The sequence below is a fragment of the Zootoca vivipara genome, chromosome 8, assembly GCF_963506605.1.
Source record: "Zootoca vivipara chromosome 8, rZooViv1.1, whole genome shotgun sequence".
Lineage (NCBI taxonomy): Eukaryota > Metazoa > Chordata > Lepidosauria > Squamata > Lacertidae > Zootoca > Zootoca vivipara.
In genome coordinates this window covers 27,141,538-27,167,791 of record NC_083283.1, presented here as the reverse complement: position 1 = coordinate 27,167,791, position 26,254 = coordinate 27,141,538, and the positions used below count along the sequence as shown (strand labels likewise).

The 26,254-nt window shown below is 42.0% G+C and overlaps 1 protein-coding gene and 1 non-coding gene across 2 annotated transcripts in view; both read left to right on the top strand.

Moving 5' to 3' along the window:
* The first annotated feature begins 10,205 nt into the window (after nucleotides 1-10,205).
* The window catches only part of CNBD1 (cyclic nucleotide binding domain containing 1), a 131,449-nt gene continuing 115,400 nt past the window's right edge, over nucleotides 10,206-26,254 (top strand). The window contains exons 1-4 of the mRNA XM_035125618.2: nucleotides 10,206-10,254; nucleotides 11,850-11,913; nucleotides 18,289-18,402; nucleotides 24,617-24,772. Of these exons, the coding sequence (XP_034981509.2) occupies nucleotides 10,206-10,254; nucleotides 11,850-11,913; nucleotides 18,289-18,402; nucleotides 24,617-24,772 (383 nt within the window). The remainder of the gene's footprint in view (nucleotides 10,255-11,849; nucleotides 11,914-18,288; nucleotides 18,403-24,616; nucleotides 24,773-26,254) is intronic.
* LOC118090577 (U6 spliceosomal RNA) lies at nucleotides 25,198-25,300 on the top strand. The gene has a single exon (XR_004693273.1). It is a non-coding gene; the product is annotated as a U6 spliceosomal RNA (small nuclear RNA).

The following is a 26,254-nucleotide window of genomic DNA, read 5'->3' as shown; positions in this document are numbered from 1 at the left end:
ACATGTTTCCTCACCTCACAGTTGCCACATGATAAATTGATTCCCTCAAAGTCCCTGTGTGCTGGTAATTCTTCACAAATGGTTTGTGTGAAAGGCAGTAGTGATTGTTGACATAAAATGGCCTCCTCTCTCCTCTCTACCAAGCATTTTAGAGTGTTTTCTTTAACACCCTGTAATTTTACAATATGTGTGCTGTTAAAACCTGAAGACTCCTGCTGTGACAAAGTGCTTAGAAGACCAGCCTCCTGATTTCATACCGGAACTAAACCTACCGAAATGAACTATGGTGATACACTAATTAAAGGGCAGAGTCTTCGAGAGAAGAAATAAAGGAGTTTCAGAGAGACAGTGAAGACAAATCATTTATATTTTCCCAGTAATGTAAGCGAATTACCAGATAAGAAACCAAAGACACGCAGGTCCTGTAGGCATGGGGATTGAGTCGATGCTGTATTTCTACAGAACATGACTTTCTAAGATAGTATTAAAATGAACCGTACTCAGCAGTGATTTTGCTTTGTGCTGGCAGGAATGCCGCTACTGTCGCCTTGTTAAAAAGAAGAAAAGAACAGATAAGAGGAAAGACTCCCAAATTTACATGAAGAATAATTCAATAAAATGCATTGTTCAGCAACTTTACAACAACAAGCAAAGTGGTAGGATTTGCCTAGTCTTCAGTTATGCCCATAATTCTTTGTGGTAATGGGTGTTTCCTATTTGCATGGTGAGAAGTATTGACATCTAAGCTGCCTTTTCTTTACTTATGTTATCTAGCATTACAATGTGGACGGCTTGCAACCTCTACGCTGTGCTCATTCGTTGCCTTTGAAAAGGGGGTCAGGCAAATGTGTACGCATGAATACTTTAGGGGTGGGATTGGTCACTTATACAGCTTCTCTGGTTAGATGAAACAGAAGGGGATGAATTCTATTGTGTAATTGAAATTAAATTTTGGAAAATATGGAGATATTTGGAAGAGTTATAGGCTGACGGAGAAAATATTTTGTGTTTTGTGTTTTGAAATAGAATATAAGGTATAAATTGGATTAGAGTAAATAGGAATTGTTGGATTAGTAGAAAAGCCTCTGGCCCCTGTTTGTCTCATTCACCCTGGAGTCTCTGGTGGCAGGGGGGACTTTAGGGTGTAGGGGAGGGGGGAGAGGCTAGATACAAAGGACTGCCCTTCTCTTTTCCTCACTCTGGGGTCTTCTGGTGGCAGGGGGAGGTTCCCGGGGCGGGGGAGGGGGAGAGGCAGGAAAGTGAAGAATTCATGAATAGGGTTAAGAGATTAAAAAATGTATATAAATATGATAGAATAAATTGCTAAAGAGGATTGGAAATGGAAATCCGATAGGGGGGACATGGGGAAGTCCACATAACAATGATAAAAATGGAATTTATATTAGATTGGTATTTTTGTTTGTTTGTTTTGTATTATTTTGTATTGTGTTGGGTATTGTTGTGTTTGTTTTTGTAATCAATTCTGTAAAATCAATAAAAAATATTTTTTAAAAAAACATTATTTTGTTGTTGCTGTTGCTGTTGCTGTTGTTGTCATCATTCCAAACAATAAATTTTAACTTTATGCTCATAAACAAACGAACAAACAAACAAACAAATGACTTTTCCCAAGGAATGAATACATAAATCTTAAGCTTTATGCGTTCTATTTCTACCTACTTTGTATATATGTGACCACAATTCCGTGCTCATTTATTGGGAGTAAATCACATTGACAGAAGTCAGACTTATTTCTGACATATAGGATTGCCATGGCTGTGTACTTGTGTGTCTGTTTTTACATTGGTCTATTGTACCAAGGCATCGAAGTGTATGTTTGGCTTCCTGATTAGATTTCATTTCACCAGAGGATTGTCGTTCGTAGCTGTTTCCACTTTGCAGTTTAAGAAATGTGTGCCATGACTGCTGGTTTAACTTTAAATTATGAAAAAAAAAACAGTTGGGATAATAAATATTAGCTGAGTACAAGCCAGGAGTTGGCCGCCTATTTATGTGGGTTAAGTTAGAGGAACATTTGGGAGGGACAGGAAGGTCATTAAGATGAATATGACCACTACATCATGCAGCAGATGTTGGGGCATCCCCAGCTGACATGAGAATTGTAGCCCAAAACATCTGAAGGGCACCAGGCTGGTGAAAGGTGGCTTATATGTCTTCTTTTCCCAGAAGTACTTCATAGAATAAGATGGGTTGATGTCATCTTTATTTACTAGTATTTTTTGTCTTGTGCAAAAAATGAAAAGCTGTTTGTGTAAGGGATGTATGCTGTTGAATGAGAATCTGGATTTTGAAGGGCTGCTCATTGTTTTACACAACAAACCTATTCCCCCCAACCCCCCCCCCAAAAAAAACCCCCAGATGTTTTGCAGTAAGGAAAGTGCACTGAAAGGGAAATGCACTGAAAAGTGTGGGATAAACATTGCTTGATGTCATGTAATCTCCCCATTAAAAAAAAATCAGAATAAACAACTGATGTTGCATACCACACATACCCCATTTCTTTTTTTGGTAAACAGATCAGGATGAATAGTCAATAAACAGGTTGCCCAGGAAGCTACAAAATCTGGGAGTTTTTTTCATTTCTCTCAACTAGCAAAGATTAAATCTTACTCCATATCTACTGGATATAAATGAAAATTGGCTGGATCTGCAGTGAGATGCAGGGCTACATCAGCTCCATATTAGTTAAAGCTGATGAAACAAGAAATCTGGAAATTTTATGAGAATGATGGGATAGCCTCATCTGCATTTTGATGAATATTTATGGCCTCTTTTTTTATAACATTTGACCATTTTCTGAAGGTATCTGTATGGGTGATTGCCTAGTGAGCACTATTGGAATATTTTCAAATAGTGCTATAATGTCGATCTCAGTCTTTTCTCAATCTGAATTTGAAAGAAGCACAGCCTGTAATGATGGTATATGTATCATATCTGTCTTGTCACATAACTGGCAAGTGACAAATGATTTTATAGCCACTTCAGCTTGAGCAGCCATTCCCGGACACCAGTATAAATCTTGTAGGAGCAGTTATGTTCTGTTAGTCCCTTGCGTTCCAAGAACCAAATGCAGGAATTTTCTATTCAGAGATATTTGAGCAAAAAGCAAAAGTGGCTTTCCTTCCATCACAAATCACTCTTCGAGGAATTTTCTCTGTATATTCTACAACAGAAGTTACCTGTAAGAGCGCATATGTTATAACATGGAACATAAGGCAGAGTTAACATAATATAAACCCAAGCAAGAAGGCTACAACAAGGGCAATCCATACTAAATCTATGAAAATGCATAAGGAGAACACAGCTCATAGATGTCTTCCTAGAAAGTAGATTTCCAGAAAGGATGTCAGGGTAGGGTTCCAGAAGCTGGTAAACAGGTGGGATCAGGAACTTGAGGCTAATAGGCAACATCAGGAACTTGTATTAGAAGGGATTAAAAGGGGTTTATGCAAGGCAAGTAGCTATCATAAATAACTGAGTCAGACTATATAATGAGCCACTCCGCATTAACTATCTGTTGCTGAGATGCACCTCTTCAAATAGAAGGTGAAGGATGTTCAAATGCTATCATAGAATTATAGAACTGCAGAGTTGGAAGAGACCCTGAGGGTCTTCTAGTCCAGGCATCCCCAAACTTCGGCCCTCCAGATGTTTTGGACTACAATTCCCACCATCCCTGACCACTGGTCCTCTTAGCTAGGGATCATGGGAGTTGTAGGCCAAAACATCTGGAGGGCCGCAGTTTGGGGATGCCTGTTCTAGTCCAACCCCCTGCAATACAGGAATCTCAACTAAATCAAAACCCCCACCTCTATCCCTTGGTCTGAGTTCAGGAACCTGAGACAGGATTGGAATCGGGGTCAGGAATACCCTGCCTCCATCCTTTACTAGTGACTTGGAAACTGATCCCTCGGAGGCAGTATTAGAAAAGCCCGCACGCCATAAACGTTCCATCTGTGGAAGATAACCAACCTTTAGACCCAAACCTTCAACTGAGGAATGCAGGCTGCCTTCTATTTATACATTTCACTGTGATCAGTCTGTATACAGGAGGTTAACCTTCCAGCGGGGGAGCAGTTTAGTTTTCCAGTACATTCATGTATTAGCATACCCAATATCAACAAAAAATTTGGACGGAGATTCCAACATGAAGTCCTTGAATTCATAAGCAGAACAGAAATGGTGACATTTGGGTTGTTGTTGTTATTATTTGATTATGGTTTTATATTCTGATTTTATCCTATGAACCGCCTGAGACCTGTGGGTATATAGCAGCATATAAATTCAGTAAATAATAATAAATAAATAATAAATAATTTGGACTCAAGAAGCCACGGGCATTTCTAGTTCACCTGTGAAAATAACTGTACCCCTTTGGGCATTAGTGTATACTCCTATGCTTCCTATACCTATTAATCAACAGTCGTTGATAGATGGGATTTGTTCAGATACATGACTGGTTTTGTTCATTTTATTGGATTCTGTATCCAATAGTGCTCTGTAGAGTACTGTGTCACCAACAGATATAGTTAGCAACAAAATCCTCTCCACTTTTGTATTAATGGTACATTTACATGACCAGTTGCATAACCACTTAGATTATCTCTTGTATTTATTAATGTTGCTGTATATTACTTAGATTTTCTGTTGCATTTATTAATCTCTTTATTAGAGACATTGTAATTAAGCAGTATAAAAATTGTCAAAATAAGTAAATAGACCACCTGGGTGATCATTTCATATATCTTATAAAGTAGACTCTGGTCCAGAAGAGCATTTGTCACAAACAATGTGTTACCCTTTAAGATGCAATGGGACTCTTAGTTGTACATTAGCAAACTTGGAGACTGAACAGATCTCCAAAGAAGATGGATATGGGAATAGATGATTTCTTCACTGACAATACACTAGCAATGGGACCAACAATTGTCTTCAATATTCCAAAATGCCATGTTGGCTTTTTATCTTTTATGACTTCATCAGAAAATATCCCAACCTTCTTAGAATTTGAACTAGGATTCTATTAGGACTCCTTCAGATAAAACAACAATAATCTAGGTGTCTATTTCCACAGAACCAAAAGGAATGCTAACAGGTAAGCATGTAAATCTTCAACAGTTCTTTTGTTACTTAAACTTGAGTTTTATCCAGATGTAGATAAATGTCAGAGATAGTTATATTTTTAAATACATACTTTCTATTTTTTAAAGGGTCTGTCCATTTAAATGGAGATATAATTTGAAACAAAGTAAGAACCAGAGCTAAATTGTTAAGTGTGTAGAATTCTTCCAGCTACCACAGACTATTATTACGTGTGGATTCTAGTAACAGACACAGCAGATACAATGGCATCAGATGGTCTGAAAATTCCATATGTGGTTGTGTAATCTTGACCACAGGAAGTACAAGAGCAAATACTAAAATAATTGTTCTGCAAACTAGATTAGACTTACAAAAATTGTGGCCTATCAAAATGAAGTCAGACCACCGCTAGCACTTGGCAGGCTTAAGAATCCTGTTTTCTGATCAAAAACTGGATATTTATTGAGAACCTTGGTGGTCACAAGTTCTGCTAGTCTGAAACAGAATGAAAGAGTGATTTTTAGCAAACAGTATGGATTGATATGAAGACCAAACAGGGCCGTCTTAAGCATATCTGGCGCATTGGCGCCGTGGTGCAAAGATCCCTCCGGTGCCCCCCCGCCCCGTTTCGCAGCGCGGCTGCCACGGGCACAGCAGCGCGGCGCCCGTCTGGCGGCCCAGCGCCCTGGTGCATTGCGCCACCCAGCCTTGCCTTAGAGCTGGCCCTGAGACCAAATAACTTCTTTTCCTTTCTATGGTAGCAGGAGAATTTTGTTGGCATAATATTTCAGGGCTTCAGTCATAAATTTGACCTATCCCTGTGTGAAAGAATCAGAGTGAAACATAGTCATAGTCTACAAAGAAATGTAGACTAAAAGAAAGTGCTCTACATGGGTTTGCAATTGCTAAGCAATAATTGAGAAGATTTTGGGTGCTCCCAGGTGTGTGTGCATTGTGGGATCAGTGCTGCTTCTACAGCATTTGGGCACGGCCTTGGCCCAATATACCTGAATGAGCATCTGCACCCCCATAGTTCAGCCCCGACACTGAGGTCCAGCGCCGAGGGCCTTCTGGCGGTTCCCTCACTGTGACAGGGAACCAGGCAGAGGGCCTTCTTGGTAGTGGCCCTGGCCCTGTGGAACATCCTCCTATCAGACGTCAAAGAAATAAACAACTACCTGACTTTTAGAAGACATCTGTTTGAAGTTTTATTCTCTTTAATATTTTGTTGGGAGCTGCCCAGAGTGGACAGGCTATAAATAAATTATTATTATTATTATTATTATTATTATTATTATTATTAATTACATGCAGACTTTTTGCAGTGCCCACATAATATCATTGGCATAGAAATGCCAGCCCATACCCCCACCCCACCCCACCCCAATTTAATCTGGATTTGCACTTCCCATGGAAAATCTGAAAAGTTAAAATAAAAACTCTGGCCAGTAACTTGTTTGTGATTTCTGAACAACCTATTTGTGATATTAAGCCTCCATCTGGGAGCATTCCCAACAGGTTGTATCATGCAATGCCAAAGACTACAATATGGTCTCTGAGCCATGTTTGCCTGCAGTTATGAGATGGGTGTACTGGGTGATCCAGCCCACACATGGATTTCGACCACAGTGATCCATCAGGGATTTCTACAGCATTATGATTCACACTGCCACTTAAAGAGAATTGCTAATAAATTTCTGGGGCTATATTACTAGATCATTTCCTTACTTATTTATACATTCTATGCCATCAATGTGTGTGGTGCCTTATATATCTCTCTGAGCCAAGGAACCTTATAAATTTGATGAGCAACGTCATATTATATCATCTATGTATTTGTGCCCAAGGGAGTCATTGGGACATATTATGTAGAGATGACCCCATGATTTTGATCGTACATGGGAGAGGGTAGAACACATCACGTCTGTGGAGGCAAGATACAAGTGGCTACAAATACTCTAGGGAACAGGTTGAAAATTCAGCGATCTCAGTAAACAGGAAAGCTGGACACATATTTATAAAATAAAATAAAAGTTGGCAATGACAATTGCAAGGCACTACTCCTAGGAAATATGCCTATTGTCTTTGTCCATGGAGTTTTCTTGGCAGGGATACTGGAGTGGCTTGCCAGTTCCTTCTCCAGGTGGATCATGTTTAGTCAAAACTCTCCACTATGACCTGTCCATCTTGGGTGGCCCTGCATGGCATAGCTCATAGCTTCTCTGAGTTATTCAAGCCCCTTCGCCACGACAAGGCATTTTAATGAGGGTGAAAGAGGAGAGCGCAAAATATGGTCTGAAGCTCAACATCAAAAAAACCAAGATCATGGCCACTGGTCCCATCACCTCCTGGCAAATAGAAGGGGAAGAAATGGAGGCAGTGAGAGATTTTACCTTCTTGGGCTCCTTGATCACTGCAGATGGTGACAGCAGTCACGAAATTAAAAGATGCCTGCTTCTTGGGAGAAAAGCAATGACAAACCTAGACAGCATCTTAAAAAGCAGAGACATCACCTTGCCGACAAAGGTCCGTATAGTTAAAGTTATGGTTTTCCCAGTAGTGATGTATGGAAGTGAGAGCTGGACCATAAAGAAGGCTGATCGCCGAAGAATTGATGCTTTTGAATTATGGTGCTGGAGGAGACTCTTGAGAGTCCCATGGACTGCAAGAAGATCAAACCTATCCATTCTTAAGGAAATCAGCCCTGAGTGCTCCCTGGAAGGACAGATCGTGAAGCTGAGGCTCCAATACTTTGGCCACTTCATGAGAAGAGAAGAATCCTTGGAAAAGACCCTGATGTTGGGAAAGATGGAGGGCACTAGGAGAAGGGGACGACAGAGGACAAGATGGTTGGACAGTGTTCTCGAAGCTACGAACATGAGTTTGACCAAACTGCGGGAGGCAGTGGAAGACAGGAGTGCCTGGCGTGCTATGGTCCATGGGGTCACGAAGAGTCGGACACGACTAAACGACTAAACAACAACAACAACAACTCCTAGGAAATAATAATGAAATGCTTGTGCATACATAAGAAACAATTGATCAGACAGCAAGCATCTCCAAAGCAGGTGGCTAGAGGTTATAATGGATAAAATAACAAACTGAACATATGCCAATAGTGAAGTTGTAGTTCAAAGTATTAAAGCCAGTGGAAGCATCCCCCCCCCAGCTTGGTGTCATCAGTAATCTTAACTGCCCAACATTAATTAAACTAGTCCCAGTACAGATCTTTAGGGACCTCCCCACTTCCTCTCTCTCTGTTTACTTTTTTCCCATTGTGAAAGTGGTTTGCTAAATTCCATGTTCTGCTTTCTGTTTCAAAACTTGTTAACTTTTTTTTTATAAGCAGACCTTCTCAGTTCTCTTAGGTGTGTTTAGTGAGGGATTTTATCAAAAGCTTTTCAGAAGTACATATCACATCTCTAGTGGAAATTGGCAGATCAGCTGCAAATATATCTGAAAGTTCAGGTCAGGTAGCCACTGCTAATCAGCAGTTTGGACAGTACTGTGTTAAGAGGTTGTAGGCCTGAGCAGAAAGATGATACATCGCTTTGGAAGTGAGATGCAAAAGCTGCCAGCCCAAACCCATTTTTGGTATTTGACTTACATACTTAGTTATTTCCTTTAAGCTCTCTTTCCATTCTATCTGCCTGAGACCCACATTCAGAAAACATCTGAGACTTGCTGGAAGAAACTAGTGTGGCTAAAGCTTATGCACTTCCCATTTACTCTTTGGAAGTTACTTTGAGCCAAGAATATACTTTTGTTTGGAAAATATCCATTTGCTTAGGACCAATTTGTTTGTTTGTGTGTTCTGGGGTGTGTTTCTTTTCTTCATTCTGATATAATTTCGCTCAGCCTTTACTTTCAGTCCTCGATAGTCTTTTTTTGGTCCCCTGCCACCCCAGTTCCTCTTCTTGCTTCTCGTCTCCTTGTGGTTCCAGCTTCATTTCCTGAAGTAGGTACATCCCCTGCTCCAAAGATGTTATTTTGTACCCCTTTCTTGCCCGTTGAAAATTCAGAGTTACTGGGTAGCCCCAGCTATAAATAATTCCGGCATTTTTCAATGCTGCAGTGCCAGGGTTCCACGCTCCTTCTCCATCTTATAATTTCTAGGCATAAGTCATTGAATACTTGAATTGGTACTGATTTGTACATCAGCTGGTCAGCGATCTATTTTGCTGCTCTCATAATTCCCCCCCCTATAATAACTTGCAAGTCTCATGACTATATTTCTAGGTGTCAAGCCCCTTCTTCTGTAGGTGACTGTGAGTCCGTTCTATGTCCACTTCTTCCCATTATGCTTCAGGAACTATCTCTTCCAAACACCTCACCATATTCTCACAAAGAGTTTTGGGGTTCTCACCTGATGCTTCAACAAAGCCACACAGGTGGACATTAACCCTGCGCTCTCAATCTTGGATATCGATCATTCTCAGATCCCATTGCTCAATTTTCACATTATGTTGCTTTATCTTTTCATCATTGTTTTCTACTTTCTCTTGGCTTTGGTCCATCTTAGCTTCCCCTTTATCTATTCTTACTTTGATCTCTGAAATTGCTTTGTCCATTTGAGTGGTGATGTCTGTCACTATCTGGTTTCTGAGAATCTTGTTACCTTTCTGCATCGTTTCTTGTGTTGTATTCAAGATATCTACTGGTTCTTGATGCTTTTTTCCCTTAGATTTTGCCCTTAACTTCTCCACGCTCCTCCTCTGAGTTCCATTTCCATTTTCCCCATTTTTGTAAATTTAAATTGTATACCTAATTTTGGAGAGAGAGAAAGTTACAGTGTGCAAAGGGACTCATATAATTTTATATGCTCTCTGGACCACTCAGGATTGAGCCTTAATTGTGCCTGTTGGCAAACATCAGGAGAACTGCTCTTCTTTTTATATTCTTAAGTAGACCCAGTAGGCTCAGGGAAGAACCACATTTTTTCTTTGTCAAGCATGAGCTTGAACAATTATCAAATTCATTTTTGTTCAGAAAGCTCTATGAAAACATTAAAAAAAACTCAGCTCAGATGCTGATAGTCTTCCATCTGTCACATGGAGCTGCTAAGAAGGATTAGGAAATAAAACTAATTTACTGGAATTAAAATGAATTTAATTCGTGCCTGGCAAGGAATTGTGAATGTGAACAGGAAACGTTGGTTTCAACATCAGTAGAAAAAGCAGTAACTCTGAAATTGCAGATGCTATTGAACAAGGGACTCTTAAAGGCATGGTTATGATTCTTTTGTCATTCTTTCACCCAATGAAAATGCTTGTTTTCAATTGGGTGCACCCTGAATGACACACATCTCTGGCAATTATTCTGTGTCATTTATAGCGATCCAGTTATTTTCAGCAATGATTTGGAGCAGCCAAACATGTTGCAAAAATTCAAAGGCTACGCTTGCATTGCTTCATTAGATGCATGCTGCATGCCCAGAGCACCTGAGGCAATTAAGCTTCTGTGCCCATTCATTCTTCCAGGCTTTCCAAAACTTTTCTTTGAACATTTTTACATTTCCCTCTCCTCCCAGTTCTGGTCTCAGAAGCATTCTGTCTTTAGTCCTCAAGTCCCTTAGCACAGGATAATGTTGCTCTGTTCACAGTGCGGAGGATTCCAAATGGTTCTTTGCAAATTGAGTGTAATACTGAAGGGCAGGCTGTATTGTTTCCAAAAGACTTTTTTGTTCATCTGTGTGCTAAATGTGCAAAATGGCACATTTTGTCAACACTGAAAACATTCATGGCGCAGAAGTACAGAGCTCCCAGATTACACGTCCACATTTACATGTGTGCACAGTGGCGTAGTAATAGGGGGCGGGGGCGCGCCACCCTGGGCAGCAGGCTGGGCAGGGGGCAGCAGGCTGGATGGGGCTGACCACCTCCAACGGCCGCCACTGCCGCTGCCATGGAGGAGAAGCCCCAATGCAACCAAGACTGCCTCACTCCACGGCTTGCTCACGGGGTTTGCCGCGTCGCTGCGTCGCATGCCTCCTGTGCATGCATGCGCCGTGTGCGCAGTGCGCCAAGACGCATGCGCCGCAACGCATGTGTCATGCAGCATGCATCATGACATGTGACACATGCGCGCCACGGACACCCCGTCCCCTGGCTTTGGGTTTGCCGCCCCGGGCAGCCAGGCGGCTAGCTACGCCCCTGTGTGTGCATAATATTGTGAATTTCACTGGCCAGCATTTCACATGCTGATGCAATGAGATGATATTTACCATATCATTAGGAAACACTAAAGTTCAAACAATAAGATTTAGTATTTATATGGAGATTTAGAGTGCTGAAGGCATTTCACATCTCTAACAAGATCTACAAAATAGGTCAGTAATGTTGTTGTTGTATTGCAAAAGGAAAGACTATGGTGGAGAATGGGACAGGGCAAAGTCAAATGGATTTTGCTACAATTTTTAATCCAGTATAGGGAACACAGTCTGTTAGCCAGATGCTAGACTCAGGGCTGGCCCTACTATTAGGCAAAGTGAGGTGACTGCCTCAGGTCATAGATCCTGGGTGGACAGCAGAAGGAACTCCTTGTCCATTCTTCTTAAACTCATTGGCCATTCCTGTCTGTTGGAGGACCAAGCAGTTAATGCTACCCTATACTGCGTTGCTGCCCTAGGTCTACTCAAGCATGCTATCATGCCTCCAGTGTTTTCATCTTTTGTACATTGTTCTGTATTTTTAAAATGTTAGCTATGTATACATTTTTCAAAATAAATATTTGTAACAATGTCGTAGGTCTTCAGAAAGTGAACTATGTCCAGTTGGACGCATTATTGAGCATCAAGGGTCTTCAGAGCTGGTAAGTTATCCAGTGATTTTTGAGGAGGGCGTTAACCTGAACCTCTTATTATGAAAGCAAAAATATAGTTTGATATGGAAGGTCTGTGTAAAAACAGGACTGTTAAAATGGGGTAGATTCCCTTAAAGAATCTTGGGAAATGTCCATTATTAAGGGTGTTGAGAATTGTAGCCCCTCACAGAGCTACAACCCCCCCCCCCACAGTGATTTAACAATCCATCCCTCTTCCCAGAGGACTCTGGGAATTGTAGCTCTGTTACATACACAGCATGCATGCATTTTTAATTTACAAAATTGCTGGAATGGAACATTCAATGACAATATTCACTGGGGAAATGGCACCTTCCTCCACTGCTGTGATCTCAATCCAATTTGGAGTTCTCTGTGGCTGCTGTTTGTTAAAAAAATTAAAGAACTCTCAATGTCTCCTCTAGTTTGGTCTTAGTCTTTTTTTTCCTGGCCATCAGTTTAACAAGCAGCAGCATCAACATGAAGGCTGGCACTGAGTGTTTGAGGCTGCTTATCAAACAATGTGGCACAATTCGATTGAAATGTCTTGAAGGGTGGCACAAACCCAGTAAGCTACATTGTTTGCTAAAAGCAACCACTAAAATGGAAACTGGAGATTTAAAGCACTTTGCGATGAGTAGGCTGCACAGATCATTGAGGAATGTGACTAGCAATGAGAAAGCCTGAACATTTTCAGATGGATCAATCAAGACAAGTCTGAAGAAGATTAGTGCGCTGGATCTCTTTAAAAAGGATGTCGTCTGTTGCTTTGCTCTGACACAGCTTTCCCCTCAGGCTGCAAGCACAAAGCCTGACAGTTTGCTCAAAATTTCTGAAGCCCAAGGAGATAGGTCTTCCTGAAATGCTGTAGTTGCAAATAAATAATAATAATAATAATAATAATAATAATAATAATAATAATAATAATAATAAAAAAATAGTAAGGGACTTGGGGTAACAAATGCATCCATTCTGTTCATGCTTCTATGGAAATGGGACTAGTTTTGATTATTTACAGGGAACGTTCCTACGCCTGTGTAGATTAATAGAAACCTTCTGCTGCACTGATTGGCTGTTGAACATAACAGCCCAAATCTCTTTGGTGGATACATAGGAACCAGGGTCTTTTCACTGCACCCCATGAAATATTTGAGGGGCCACCCACCAAAGTTGATGGGCATTCCATTCAAATGGTGTGTGTGCCATTTCTTTGGGTCAATTATGCAGGGTGGGGCTTACCTGCCACCGCCCCCATATTTTATTCAAGTTGGCACCTCTGGGTGGATACATAGTTTGGGGCTTCTTTTTCTACGCAAGAGGTGAAAGTGTACCCATGCACAAACCCTGCTAATCAGTAAACACTGCTTTTGTTGCTTTTTAAAAACAAAGCCTTCCCCAATTTAGTGCATTTTTGGATTACAACTCCCGTAATCCCCAACAGTAGCCATGCTGGATGGGATTGACCGGAGTTGCAGTCGAAAACATCTGGAGGGCACCAGGTTGGGAGCACTGGCCTACAGTATATCTATTCAAAAAACCTAACTTGAGTTGCACGCAGTGCCTTCAGGGCCAGGAAGGGAATGCTTATTAAGAACATGGATACAGTAAGTTCAATGGGCATTGAAACATGGAGGTACACAAGTCTCTAGATTTGACTCTGCATCAGCTGCACACACATACACTCCCCGCCCCCTGTGTGCAGATCTCCTTTGCTAAATGGTGATGTAAATAGTCCACATGAGAAACCTACCAAATACTGAACCTGCTCAAAAATGAATTTTGAAAGTACAGTCGTACCTTGGATCCTGAACGCCTTGTGAGTCGAACGTTTTGGCTCCCGAATGCTGCAAACCCGGAAGTGAGTGTTCCGGTTTCTGAATGTTCTTTGGGACCTGATCGTCCAGCGTGACTTCTGCGGCTTCCAATTGGTTGCAGGAGCTTCCTGCAGCCAATCGGAAGCTGCACCTTGGTTTCTGAACATTTTGGAAGTTGAACGAACTTCCGGAACAGATTCTGTTCAACTTCTGAGGTACCACTGTAATATAATACTAAGATAAGTAGATGTTCTAATGCCTTATGCAAATTGTACCATATTTCTTGGAATATATAGGATGCACTGTTCTTGGACAATGGTGACCAAGGGTAGTAAACCGTTTCTGTGGTGTAGATTTCCATGGTAGGAGCCAGGGTGACACTTCATTTCCCTTGATGTGATCCCTAGTTCTAGATCAGTTCATATTTCATGTAACTCCATCTTCCAGTGATCTATTTGTTTTAGTGTTATCTGGAATGTACATTTATCTGGAAGATAATAACTGAAGAGAGCTCTTCGGTATAATCAATCAACTGCTTGGGGCCCCCTCCAAAATAGTTGCCTGACCTGCTAGAAAATCAGCTCTAACTATGATGAGATGCTTTCACAAATACGTCCCCTCTGTAATCATGTTAGTAAAAAACGTGATTTCTGAGTTGCCGTGACCCTTTGATAAATCATTGCCTCAACAGAGCTACAAGGATTACCTGTTGTGCAAATGTCTGTCTATGGAGTTTGAATTTAAAAACTGACTTTAAAATCACAGTGAGGTAGATGGGCTGAAGGATGTGAGCCTGAATAATTTATTGATGGCATAACCTTTGAATTCAGGACATTTCAGAACTGCATTTCTGCATAATTAAGGGCAATTTTCTTCAAGATAGAACATAATTAAAGAGGAAAATTCACTTGGGGTATATTTAGATGATGGTGACATTAGTTAGGCGCATATCAGACTGCACCTGCTGCCTTTTCTAATATGGAAGGCAGAGATTTACATTCTTCTCCGGCCCTAAGAGAAAGCTAAAACATTTAAAGGTGATAGAATATATTGCCAACTTTTATTAATCCGAGAAACTGTACAAACAAAACAAAATGAATGAAAAATGTAAAACCGGAACTCTTGCTTCAGTTTCTCACTTTCTGGCATGTTTCTGAAACATACAACATTCTCTTTCTGTTTTGTATGGTAAGAGACATGTAACCCCAAACCCAGATCATATATATAAATTAGACCAGGGATGGGGAATATTATTGAGACTGAGGGGCACCTTATCATGGGAATGTTCTCTCTGTGTGTGCGCAGCATTCCAGTTGCTGGAAGGGCAGAGGCAAAATTAGTCAAAATTGCTAACATAGGATTGCACTCTACCCACAGGAAGCATTGGGAAAGGTTAACCATGTACCTTTTGCTCCGCTTTAAGTCCCTCAGCTTATGGTTATGAAAAGGTACTCAAACTGACTAATCACTTGTTTCAAAGTGGAGGAGTGATTTACAGGAGAATATGTCCCAATGTTTGTATGGGGTCTCAACGTTGAACAGGTTGGTGAATGGAGAAGCAGGGGGACAGAGCCCTCCAGGTGTTACTAAATGAGTTCGCACACTCATCAAGTTTTGCTCGACTAATTTCTGAGCTAACCAAAAAGCACTTTATATCATCCAATATAAAGCGGATTGTGGTAGGGCTGCTAGGAAATTTAATATAGGGTTTGGGTTCTTGTATAGGCCACAGGTCATGCTGAGTAATGGGGGAGTGGGTATGCAAATCGGGAAGTTTTAATTGGTTGAAGGGTCCCCCTTTTAAAGATCTTGCCCTCCATTTTGGAATCACTTTTGCTTTGGTGTTTGAATCCCCTCCCACCCGCCCTTTTTTCTTGCAGGTTAGCACGACATTGCTATTGCCTTCGGGGCCACCTGTATTCAGGGGCCAGTAGGAATTTTTCCAATTGGCTGATTGGCTTTGCCTCTTGGTTTTCGCCTACTGCGTTAGCAAATTGTCACAACTTGTTAGGTTGGCGGTTAGGCTTTTGGTTGGTTAATCGGTTGGTAGAGGGGTGTGGCATCCAGATGCCTACCCCCCCCACCGTTTGCTCCATAAAGAAGTATTCCGTTAAAGGAATCTCGGGGCTTACGCTCTTGTCCTTACCATCCCGCCATTGGCGGGGATGGTGGGCCCAATTATAAGAGTAAGAGCCTTGGGGAACATTCTTGGGCAAAGAGAGGAGGGAATGTCTGGGCTCAGCCACCTCCTCTCCCAGGTATGTTCACTTGACTTCCCTTCAGGAAGTCGGAGCGGGTACTGTCCAAGCGGACAGTGGTGAGTCCTGTCCCATGGTGACAGCTGAAGTGAGTCCTGCCCCAAGGTGGGCAGATGAGGTGAGTCCTGTCCGAAGGGGACAGCTGATTGAGTCCTGTCCCAAGTGGACAGATGAGTTGAGTCCTGTCCTCAGTGGACAGATGGTGATAGTCCTTCTTAAGAAAGGATGAGTGGATAACCAAAAGCCTAAGCCAACACTCGGATTAAAATTGGTGTAATTAAATAAAGCTGTGGCCTAAATTAATTGCCAAAAACCAAACCATAATTCTGGTGTCAGTTGTGAGTTATTTAAGGTAATTTCTGGTAAGCCTCGACACACAAAGGCTCTGAACATTGCCCCCGCTGTTGTTAAATTTAGAACCACTAGATCGGGGAAATGACTAGTCATAATTCTTTTAGCTAATATGCTTCCATCACTCTATTTTTTGATTTCTTTAACACAGCTTCTCGTTTAAATGCTTCATTGTTTTTATTTTGACAGTGGTATTGCTTGGTATAAATTGTTTTATGTTTGTGATCTTTAAGATGTATCTAATTTGACAGGGGTATTGCCCTGGTTTTATGTTGATAGTTTTTAGGCTGTATCTAATCTTAGTTATTCTTGGTTGAGTGAAGCAAGGCCTCTCGTTTAACTAGCCTGTTGTGATGCTGTTGTAATTGGATTGCAAGCCAATAAGCAGTATGCACAACAGAATAGTTTAATAACTCCATTTAAATACAAGATGTTGGAATGAAATGTGGCGATGCATTCAGGGCACCACTCTCTCTTACAAATTCAAATGTCAGATTTCTTTCACACTCAATACCAGGTTGAGCCTCGTGCCCATTTTCAAAGTGGGGCAGGAGGAAAGATTGAAAGTGCAATGTGAGAGACTGAAGATTGCCACATCAAGACAGCTGAATGAGACTTGCTGTGCATGCTCAAAACAACATTCTTTATTTTAAGTATGAACCTCAGCTCAACATCAGCCTCCATTTTCAAGGCTGACAAAAAAGGTGGAAAACACAATGCAGTGTGATGTTTCCCTTTGATGATTGTGACACCGGAATGAAAGCTTTGATGATTGTGACACCAGAATGAATTTTACTTTTCATAGAACCCACACACATTCTCAAGGAAGCTGAACACATGCGGAACGCGGTGCAATGTAATTTGCTTGAAGACCGATACAATGGAGTGAAAAAAAAATGGAATCTACATTCAGAACATCATGCTGTAATTCAACCCCCTCCATCCATTTTAAGAACATTTTATTGAGAACTTCCCATATCAAAGAAAAACAAGCCAAGAAACCTTTAGAACGTGGAACATATGCACCGATACATTAGGGCTGCAGGAATCATAAGAGCAAAACAAGCAGACAACTGAAAACAAATGTACAGTCCGTGGCACACAAATGCAAAAGAGATTGTAGCATGACATCTGAAGAACTGCTTTTCAAGTACTAGTCATTATTGCACTATTATATGAAGCTTTATATAGACAGCTGGCCCTTTCATGAGGCAAATGGAGGCAATTGCTTCAGGTGGCAAGCATGGGGAGTGGAAATCTCCTTGTACTACTTGCCTTCACTAGCTGGTCCTGCCATTTCCCAACTGCTGCCCCCTAAAGTTTAGGCAGCATTTTTAGTCACAGCAGCAAACCGTGACAGTGGCTCAGACACTCTCATGAAGCCCACGGAACTCAGTGTGGCTTGCTTCTGAGTAGGCAAGCATAGGATTGTGATTTTAGGCACTGCTGTATAAGCAAAGACTCCAATACTGCACAGTACTATGGTCTGAGTATTTGCTTGTCATTTATGTGGATGGTTGTTGACTCAATGGCCAGCGCAACCTTACACCACCTTCAGGTAGTAAGCAGGATGTTGGATCATGTCAGCTGGATCTTATTCTAGTTGAAGTGCAAGCCTGAGGCAAGTAACAGCATTGCCTAGAACATGGGTAGGCAAACTAAGGCCCAGGGGCGGAATCCGGCCTAATCGCCTTCTAAATCCAGCCCGCGGATGGTCCAGGAATCAGCGTGTTTTTACATTCGAATGTGTCTTTTTATTTAAAATGCATCTCTGGGTTATTTGTGGGGCATAGGAATCCATTCACACACACCCCAAATATAGTTCGCCCCCCCCCAAGGTCTGAGGGACAGTGGACCGGCCCCCTGCTGAAAAAGTTTGCTGACCCCTGGCCTAGAACTTTACTACTGAACAAAATAATCACTGTTTCCCTATTTCTCTTTAGGAAGAATCCTTATACCACTGAAGATGCTCATCAAAAGTTCTTGGAAACTTATCCCAAAATATTCATTAAAGAAAAGGCCATATTGCCAGGGATTCCTGAAAGAAGAACAAAAGGGTAATTCAGATTTTAAACAATTCTGTATTTCATGTGGGGGAAAAAATGAAGGCTGGGTAAGTCGATGAGGATATGAGGTTAGTCATCGCCACCACATGCCACAGACTAGCTGTGGAACACAAAGATTAGTAGCTAGTGGTAAATTCATTTTCTGCTTGAGCAAAAACATCTGTTTGTTGCTTCAAAATACGTTTGTCCTGCCTTTCAGAAAGTGATTGGTTGCATGCACCCTGTTCATAGTCCAAGTGCGCTGCAATTTTCTGAAAAGGATAATGATGGCAAATGTTTTTCTTCAGTGCTGGCTAAAATTCAATCCATGGATAGTGGTTGTTCTATAGCCATGCATACTTTTTTTGTTATCCAAATTAATTAAATCTTCCATATTGCTGGCTTTCAGATTCTCCTGCAGTGCAACTGAGTGTAGGAGAAAACAAAAAGCTGAAGACAATATGCAATTTAGAAGGAGTAGATGTTCATGCCACTTCTCGAAGCTTTTACGGGGTTTAGAGAGTGTCACCTTTTCCAGCTAACTTTTTATGGGGGATTGGGGGGGGAGGGACATTGCCCAGTGCAGAACATCTGCTCCACAAGCAGCAGGTCCCAGGTTCAATCCCAGGCATCTCTAGGTACTACTGGGAGTGCCTGAAACCCTGGAGAGCCATTTCTAGTAGATGTCAGCAGTAGAGAGCCAAACAGGCCAGTGGTCTGACTCAGTATAAAGCAGATTCCCGTGCTTCTAAATTTAATGTAAAGCAACATTCCATGTGAGGTTGGGGAAAACTTCTGAGGAAAAACAAACCACCTGAGGAATTTTGAGGGGACCTAAACATGTTTAAATCATGTAATTATTGAAGCTATTGCTGTATCTGGCCTGAAGTGAAAATGAGATGAGAATTTAGACATTCCTTCTCAAGTGAAGCAACTGAGCAATCTCAGGAGAACCCAGAAGAGTTCCTATGAGATTTCTTGCGGTGTGGTGTGGTGTTGGAGATGTTGCAGCCGGGAATGAAGGATACTGAAAATGTGGACCAGAAATTGAGAGCAGAAATTGCTCAAGTTTTGGGCTTCTTTACTTTGGGGAGTTAATTCATGCTGTTACATTTCATTAAATAGTTGTGTGATATTGAAGCATTAGACATGAATTATACAACTGCACATCATAGTGAAGCATTTCCAGGATTGCCAAGAGCGAATCTGCTAGTTGAGACGCTGCTTTCTTCCCCTTTCTTCTTATTGGTTTTGGGCTCCTCTTTCTTTTGCCCCATTTAACCCACCAACAGCTTATACTATGCATCCAGCGACTGCCTACAGCAAGGATGGGGAGCCTATGCCCCTCCAGTTGCTGTTGGACTAAAACTTCCACCATCCCTGACCATTAGGCATGCTGTCTGGAGCTAAGGCGAACTATAACATTTAGGGATTAACAAATTTGACTATCTCTGATCTAACTTCATGATAGATCTAACTGAATACGCCAGGGAGTAAAGTTTTGTCCCTTTGCTTGCAGAAATTGTGCTCTGCCACTCACCCGTGGTCCTTCTTGACGTCAGTCTACCCTGTGTAGCTACATTGTCAAGGAAATCTGTCTCCCATGATCCTTCTCCCATCCTTCTCTCTATCCTGCTTATATCCTCTACATCAGGCACACCCAACCTGCGACCCTCCAGATGTTTTGGCCTACAACTCCCATGACCCCTAGCTAACAGGTCCAGTGGTCAGGGATGATGGGAATTGTAGTCCAAAACATCTGGAGGGCCGAAGGTTGGGGATGCCTGCTCTACATTGACTGGTGGCAATCCATGTTATAAGCAGAATGAAAAGCTGGTAGGGCTTGCAGGGGGATCATTCATCCGTCCTTTGTGATGTTAATGGATGGGAAGCTCGTGAGCCAGAGAGATTCAGAAGGAAAGAGGAAGAATGGGAAGCAGGATGTGGAAGATGTAGCCTATATAATAAAGTGCAAGTGTCTCTGCGTCCAGTCCCTGTGTCTGTGGGATTACGCTACTGCGCATGTGCCCCACGGACAGCCGTTGGGACTTGGAGCGCAGAGACGGAGTGTGTTGGCCGACGCGTAAGGGAGCTTAGCCTCTCGGTGTTTAGAGCAGCTCTCGCGAGAGAATCCAGAGGACGCGCAAGATAGCCCCGTGCTCGCAAGCTAGCGCGCTCTGTCTCCATGCAGGCGCACTCGCGAGGCCATTTACTTCTCGTGTGGACTTACTTCTAAGCGGCAGTCCCCGAGGTTGCTAGAGCAACAGGTCTGTTCTAGCACCTGTTAATTTAACAGGCTTCATGACTAGTTTTACATAATTTTGGTGTGTGCGGAGGTGAAACTCTAGCTTTGGCTGCATACAGCTAGTTTCCATTTAATCACTAAGCCTTGATAATATGAGGATTGCTGACTACTCTCTTTTCCTGATTACTTGGCAATTGTCTGGCTCATCTGGCAGAAGAACTTTGTCAAAACTAGGTGCTGGTCTCAGGAAGTTATCTTTCGCTTCCTTATAGACTCAGAGCCCAGCTGTGATGGGTCATTATTATTAATAATAAAATAAATGTCCGCTGCGTGCAATTGCAGGGGGGAAACACCCATCCCTATGTGTGTGCATTCCTCACACATGACAATCTATACATGCCCTATGCTATAGAAGCTCTATTTGTCTAGGTAATTTTACAGTCGGCAGTCTTATAACGCAAGATGAAATATGCCAGGAGGACAGGAAACTGCCACGAAAGAGCTCAGGTGCAACAGTGGTTAGGTTGCAGTTCAGCTCTAATAGTGGTAAAATGCCTCCCAAAAGAGGTAGGTATGATAAATCTGGTGATGCCATTGTAAATTTCAATTTACTTTCAGGTCCTTGGGGAAAGAATCAAGGAGGGTTATATATTTGCCACCACTCACATCGGTCAATATTATTTAGCAAACAGGAATGCTTTGGAAGAAGATGATTACACAACAATATGACCTTCCTTTCCTGGGAATTTATCATTTAAAGTTTAATCTAGCCCAGTGTTTGCAGAGATAGGATTTCTAGGTTACTGTGGACAGAAAGTCAATCTCTTTGCTTTCAGGAAAGCATTCAGTAAATTACGGCACTTAAAAATTTCCTCTCCTTATTTTTTAACAGAAAAGTAAGTTTTACAGATCAGCAAATTGCCCAATCTTTATATGGGCGAAATATTTTAGCAGCTTAGATTTTCTTCCTTGCTGATGCACCAAAATTCTTATTTTAATAGATACTTTGAATTACTTTTAAGTACCGCCATGCACTCAGAGTAATTTTGCTTACAAGTGAGATGAGGATCAATGCAATCAGCTAATAAGATTATACACATTAACTGTAAAGCAATATGCTGTAAGGGAACAAGGCAGATGCATACAAGATTGAATGACTAGCCTGATTCACTGTTGCAGTAATGTTCTGGGGGTTTTAAAAATTTTATTTTTCTGGAATTCTGTGTGTGTCTTTGTCTCTCTCTCTCTTTCTCTCTCTTTCTCTGTGTGTATACATGTGTATACACACTAGCTGGCCCGGCCATGCGTTGCTGTGGCTCAGTCTTTTAAATGGACCCTCAGAGTCCCCCTTCAGACTCCCCTCACCTTCAGAGTCCCCCCTCATTTTGTTGAAATGTTTTACATGTGTTCTGTTTACACAGGCTCATCCTTGTGACTCCCCCCACCCTGTCCTGACCCATGAGCTATCCCATCCCCTCCTCCCCCCACCTTGGCTCATCCCTGTGGTTGTGCCCACCCTGTCGCGACCCATAACCTATCCCGCCCCCTCCTCCCCCATCCCTCACCCAGGCGAGCCCCCACCTCCACTCGGCCCAGTCTGGAAAGCCGAGCTGAGATGCTGTGGAGAGAGAAGCTTTCCTAGGTGCAGTACCAGTGTAGCTGTCACTAGAGGGTGCTGTTTTGCAACCTCTCCTGTGCTCCCAGCATGCACTTTCGTCTGAGTTTTGAGTTCTGGAACATGTGGTTTTTGGGGTTTTACCTGGCCCAGGTGCAACATCTGTCTATGCAAATGGTATGGGGTCACTTGCATATTTGCTTGGGACATTGTGTCAAAATTTGAACGCAATCGGTCAAGCAGTTTCAGAGAAAAGTAAACCCACATGGCCGGTTTACACACACACACACACACACACACACACACACACACACACACACACACACCGGGGGGGGGGGGAATGGGACAACATGCACTGAAGGCAAACTGCAGCAGACCATCTGAGAAGAGTCATCTTAATAAACAAAATGTTATCCCATCACCAGTGCTACCCTTTTACAGAACTTTACAGTGAAGAAACAGTGCCCTAATGTAGTGTTCTGCCCATCCTAGGATGCAGGAGTTTAGTTTGGTACCAAGTTGAGCAACATGGTTTGTATCAAAGCAGAATGATGGGAAGGGGAGGGAAACACAGTACTGACCCCCCCAAAGGTTTGCCTCTGTAGTTAGTGCTCCTCTTCAGATTCATACTTCTGCAGCTCAATGAAACCTTGGTTATGTTGACCTACATACAGCAGTTGCCAATATGGTGCCCATGGGCACCAGTGTGCCTCTTAGTACTTCCTATGGCACACACAAGGTCTCAGTAAATACCGCCTCAAAAATCTACAATGCTTGAGATACCTTCAAGTTGGCACACATGCCTTTTCCCTCTCCCTATTATCCTTATCAGCTCTGTGAGGTAGGTTAGGCTGAGAGCTGCTGACTGGCCCAAGGTCCTCCAGCAAGTTTGATTAAACCTGGGCTACTCTTCCCATTATCAAGACCTGGAAAGGTGAGGTAGATAACTTCACAAGCTCACAAGCTGGGACTCGTGTTCTGTGATTTTTCAGGCTGATGGCATTTTAATCCATACTAAAAGACCAAAGCAAAGGAGAAGCTCATTTTCAACTGGTGTATAATTATAATTAATGCTGTTCCAACATGTCCTTTTTACTTGAATTTGCTATTTGATTGCCTATGTGATATTGTATTCAAATGTTTTCTTAAAAAATAATCCATCTGATAAATTTATCAGTGCTGCAGTGATAGCAAGAGTAATCTGCTAACTCAAAAGTCTACTGCAATAACAGATTTTCCTTCGTAGCAGATACGAAGGAAACCTACGCTTGAATTTTGTGAAATATGTAAATGTTTATGCTGGACCAAAGGAAGAGAAATTGGAGTACGGTTAGATGAATTATAGAAAATTATTGGAGATATACACATGTAAGCCTGCCTTATATTGAGTTAGACTGCTGGTCCATCTACGGTAGCCCTGGTCTGCTCTGAGGCGCCATCTGTAAGAACATTCAAAGCAATATCATGGCACTTTAATTCTGGGAATTCTGGGAACTATTGTTTGCTACGGGTGCTGAGAGTTGTTATGAGAACCCTGTTCCCTTTACAGAATTATAATTCTCAGAGTTCCCTAGAAAGGGAGTAACTATTAAACTACTCTGAGTTTTGTAGCATTGTGAGGGGAATGGGTAATCTCCTTACAATTCTTAGCAACCTTAAAAAATGCCAGTTCCCAAGATCCTCTGAGGGATGGCACAACAGTTTGAAGTAGTGTGATACTGCTTTAAATGTATAGTGCAGATGGAGTCAGACTAGTAGCAGATCTCCAAAAAGGCAGGGTTTCTCAGCTTTGCTACCTGAATTCTTATTTTTTTAAAAATTAGAGATTCCAGGGAATAAATTTAGGAACTTGTGCACACAAAACACACACTCCACCACTGAGATATGTGTCATTCTCCAAAAGGCCAAGTTCCTGTTGGTGTTCTACCGGCCTGTGGGGAGATGGAATGTGTGAAATGCCTCTGGAAAAAGGTTGCTAACCATGCCAGCATTATTTTGGCTTCCCTCAAAATTCTTCAGATGATTTGCATAAGAAAGAAACACAATATTTGCTTCAGATTTTGCTTTGGGCAAAACCCAGTGATAATGGAGTGATGTGCAGAATGCCTGGAAAAGTTTTGTGTCTCTTACTTAAACTCTTCTGGCTTGCCTCAGAATGCCTCAGAAGTTTTGCCTGAGGAGGAACTCCCAATTTTGCTTTGAATGATTAGTAGCATTTCTGTGGCAACCGTTGGTTCCTCACAAGTGGCAAGGTATAAGCAGGTGAGCCTATTAACCTAATAAATCGTGCCCTATTTTCCTAGAAGTTACATGATGAGTTTGCTCTACAGTAAATTTAACATTTCGTTTCTCCTCTTTGTCCCCAGGTTACATTCCTGTGAGCTCGGCAAAGGCACTGTAGGTGCCAAACGTTCTCACAACATATCCATCTATTTAAATGCGATTAAAAAATGCAAAACACGTGCTGGTTCTCCAGAATTCATAGAGAAGTTGAACATCCTAATAAAGATACTCAGGAAGATGTAAGTATTAAATTCATTCTTGGCCTTCTGCCCTTTCCAGCTCAGTTCTAAGATCTTTCAAATATACATCATGAACTGGCCTGGAAAGTTAGCGGTGAAACGTATATGGCAGGGATAGGGAACCTGTTGCCCTCCAGATGTTGTTGGACTCCAACTACCATCAGCCCTATGATTGTAAATTGTTTCTTTCTTCTAACATAGGGAGGAGCTATTTGGCATGCAAATCCAAAATGTCTGCATCAACAGCTTTGAGATGGGGTGGAGGTGGGGGAAGAGGATTACTCATTCCTCAGCAAGGTCCCCTCATTTTTAGTTCTCAAGCTTCTGTGGAGATGCCAAATGGCAAAGTTTCACACCATACCTCTTCACTGCTGCTTTACGATTCAAGCCCTTGTTGTGTAGTAATCGTCTCATCTGCAATGCACTTGCTTGGGTGACACATATACTAAAATAGGTAGGATACTGAGGAGATTAGCTTGGTCCTGGTGTAAAGATGACACACAAATTCATGAAGCATCCTATGTTTTTATACTGTCTGAGGAGAAAAGCAGTTACCCCAGTGTGTATACCATGTTCCCCCTTTTTATTAGATTTGTCTGTTTTGTTTCTACAACAAAAGTGAGCAATGTTGGTGTGAAGCAAAGCTATGTACCCCCCTTGTGGCTTTTTAGAAGGCTGACAGGGCAACCATGACAGCAGAAGATCCAAAAATTAGATCACCACTGTTTAATGAAGTTAAGCAGCCAAAGTGTGTGGGGAGATCTGATCAGGATTGTGACGCTGGATGATGGAAAGTTAGCCTTTCCCCCAGGGTCATGGCCCCAAGGGAAGAGCACCCTGAAAGCTATTTGCCCTGCAAAGGGCGAGGGGGGGGGACACCTGCAAATACAAGCATTGTCCTCCTTGTGGGGCAAATAGCAGTTTGGAGGGTGATTTTAACCAATAAAATGACACAGGGGCATCAAGTGTTAAACCTCCCATGTCCTGTCAGATCTCACCACTGCCACAGCTCCTTTTCGATTGTTAAAAAGTGGCAGGAGATTCAGTCACAGGTCTCAAGCCCCAAGAGACATTTTTTTTTATTGTGCAAAGCCTTTGATGGGATGGCATGACTGCCAATAGGAAGTATCTGTGTGCTCTTATTTACTGGGTTTTTTGTGTGGCATTCATTGTCTCATTATAGCTGAGCAGTTTTCATGATTGTAGTTCAATATTTCAGTAGGATGGTTTGAACAGTTTGCTTGTGTTCTATTATTTTATGTGAGTTGCCTTTTGATATTTTGGGGTCTGAATGTGGGGTGGAAATATATAAGTAAAGGATAATGGTGAATATGCAATCATAATACAGTCATACCTTGGTTTAAGTACACTTCGGTTTGAGTACTTTCAGTTTAAGTACTTCGCGGACCCATCCGGAACGGATTAATCCACTTTCCATTACTTTCAATGGGAAAGTTCGCTTCAGGTTAAGTACGCTTCAGG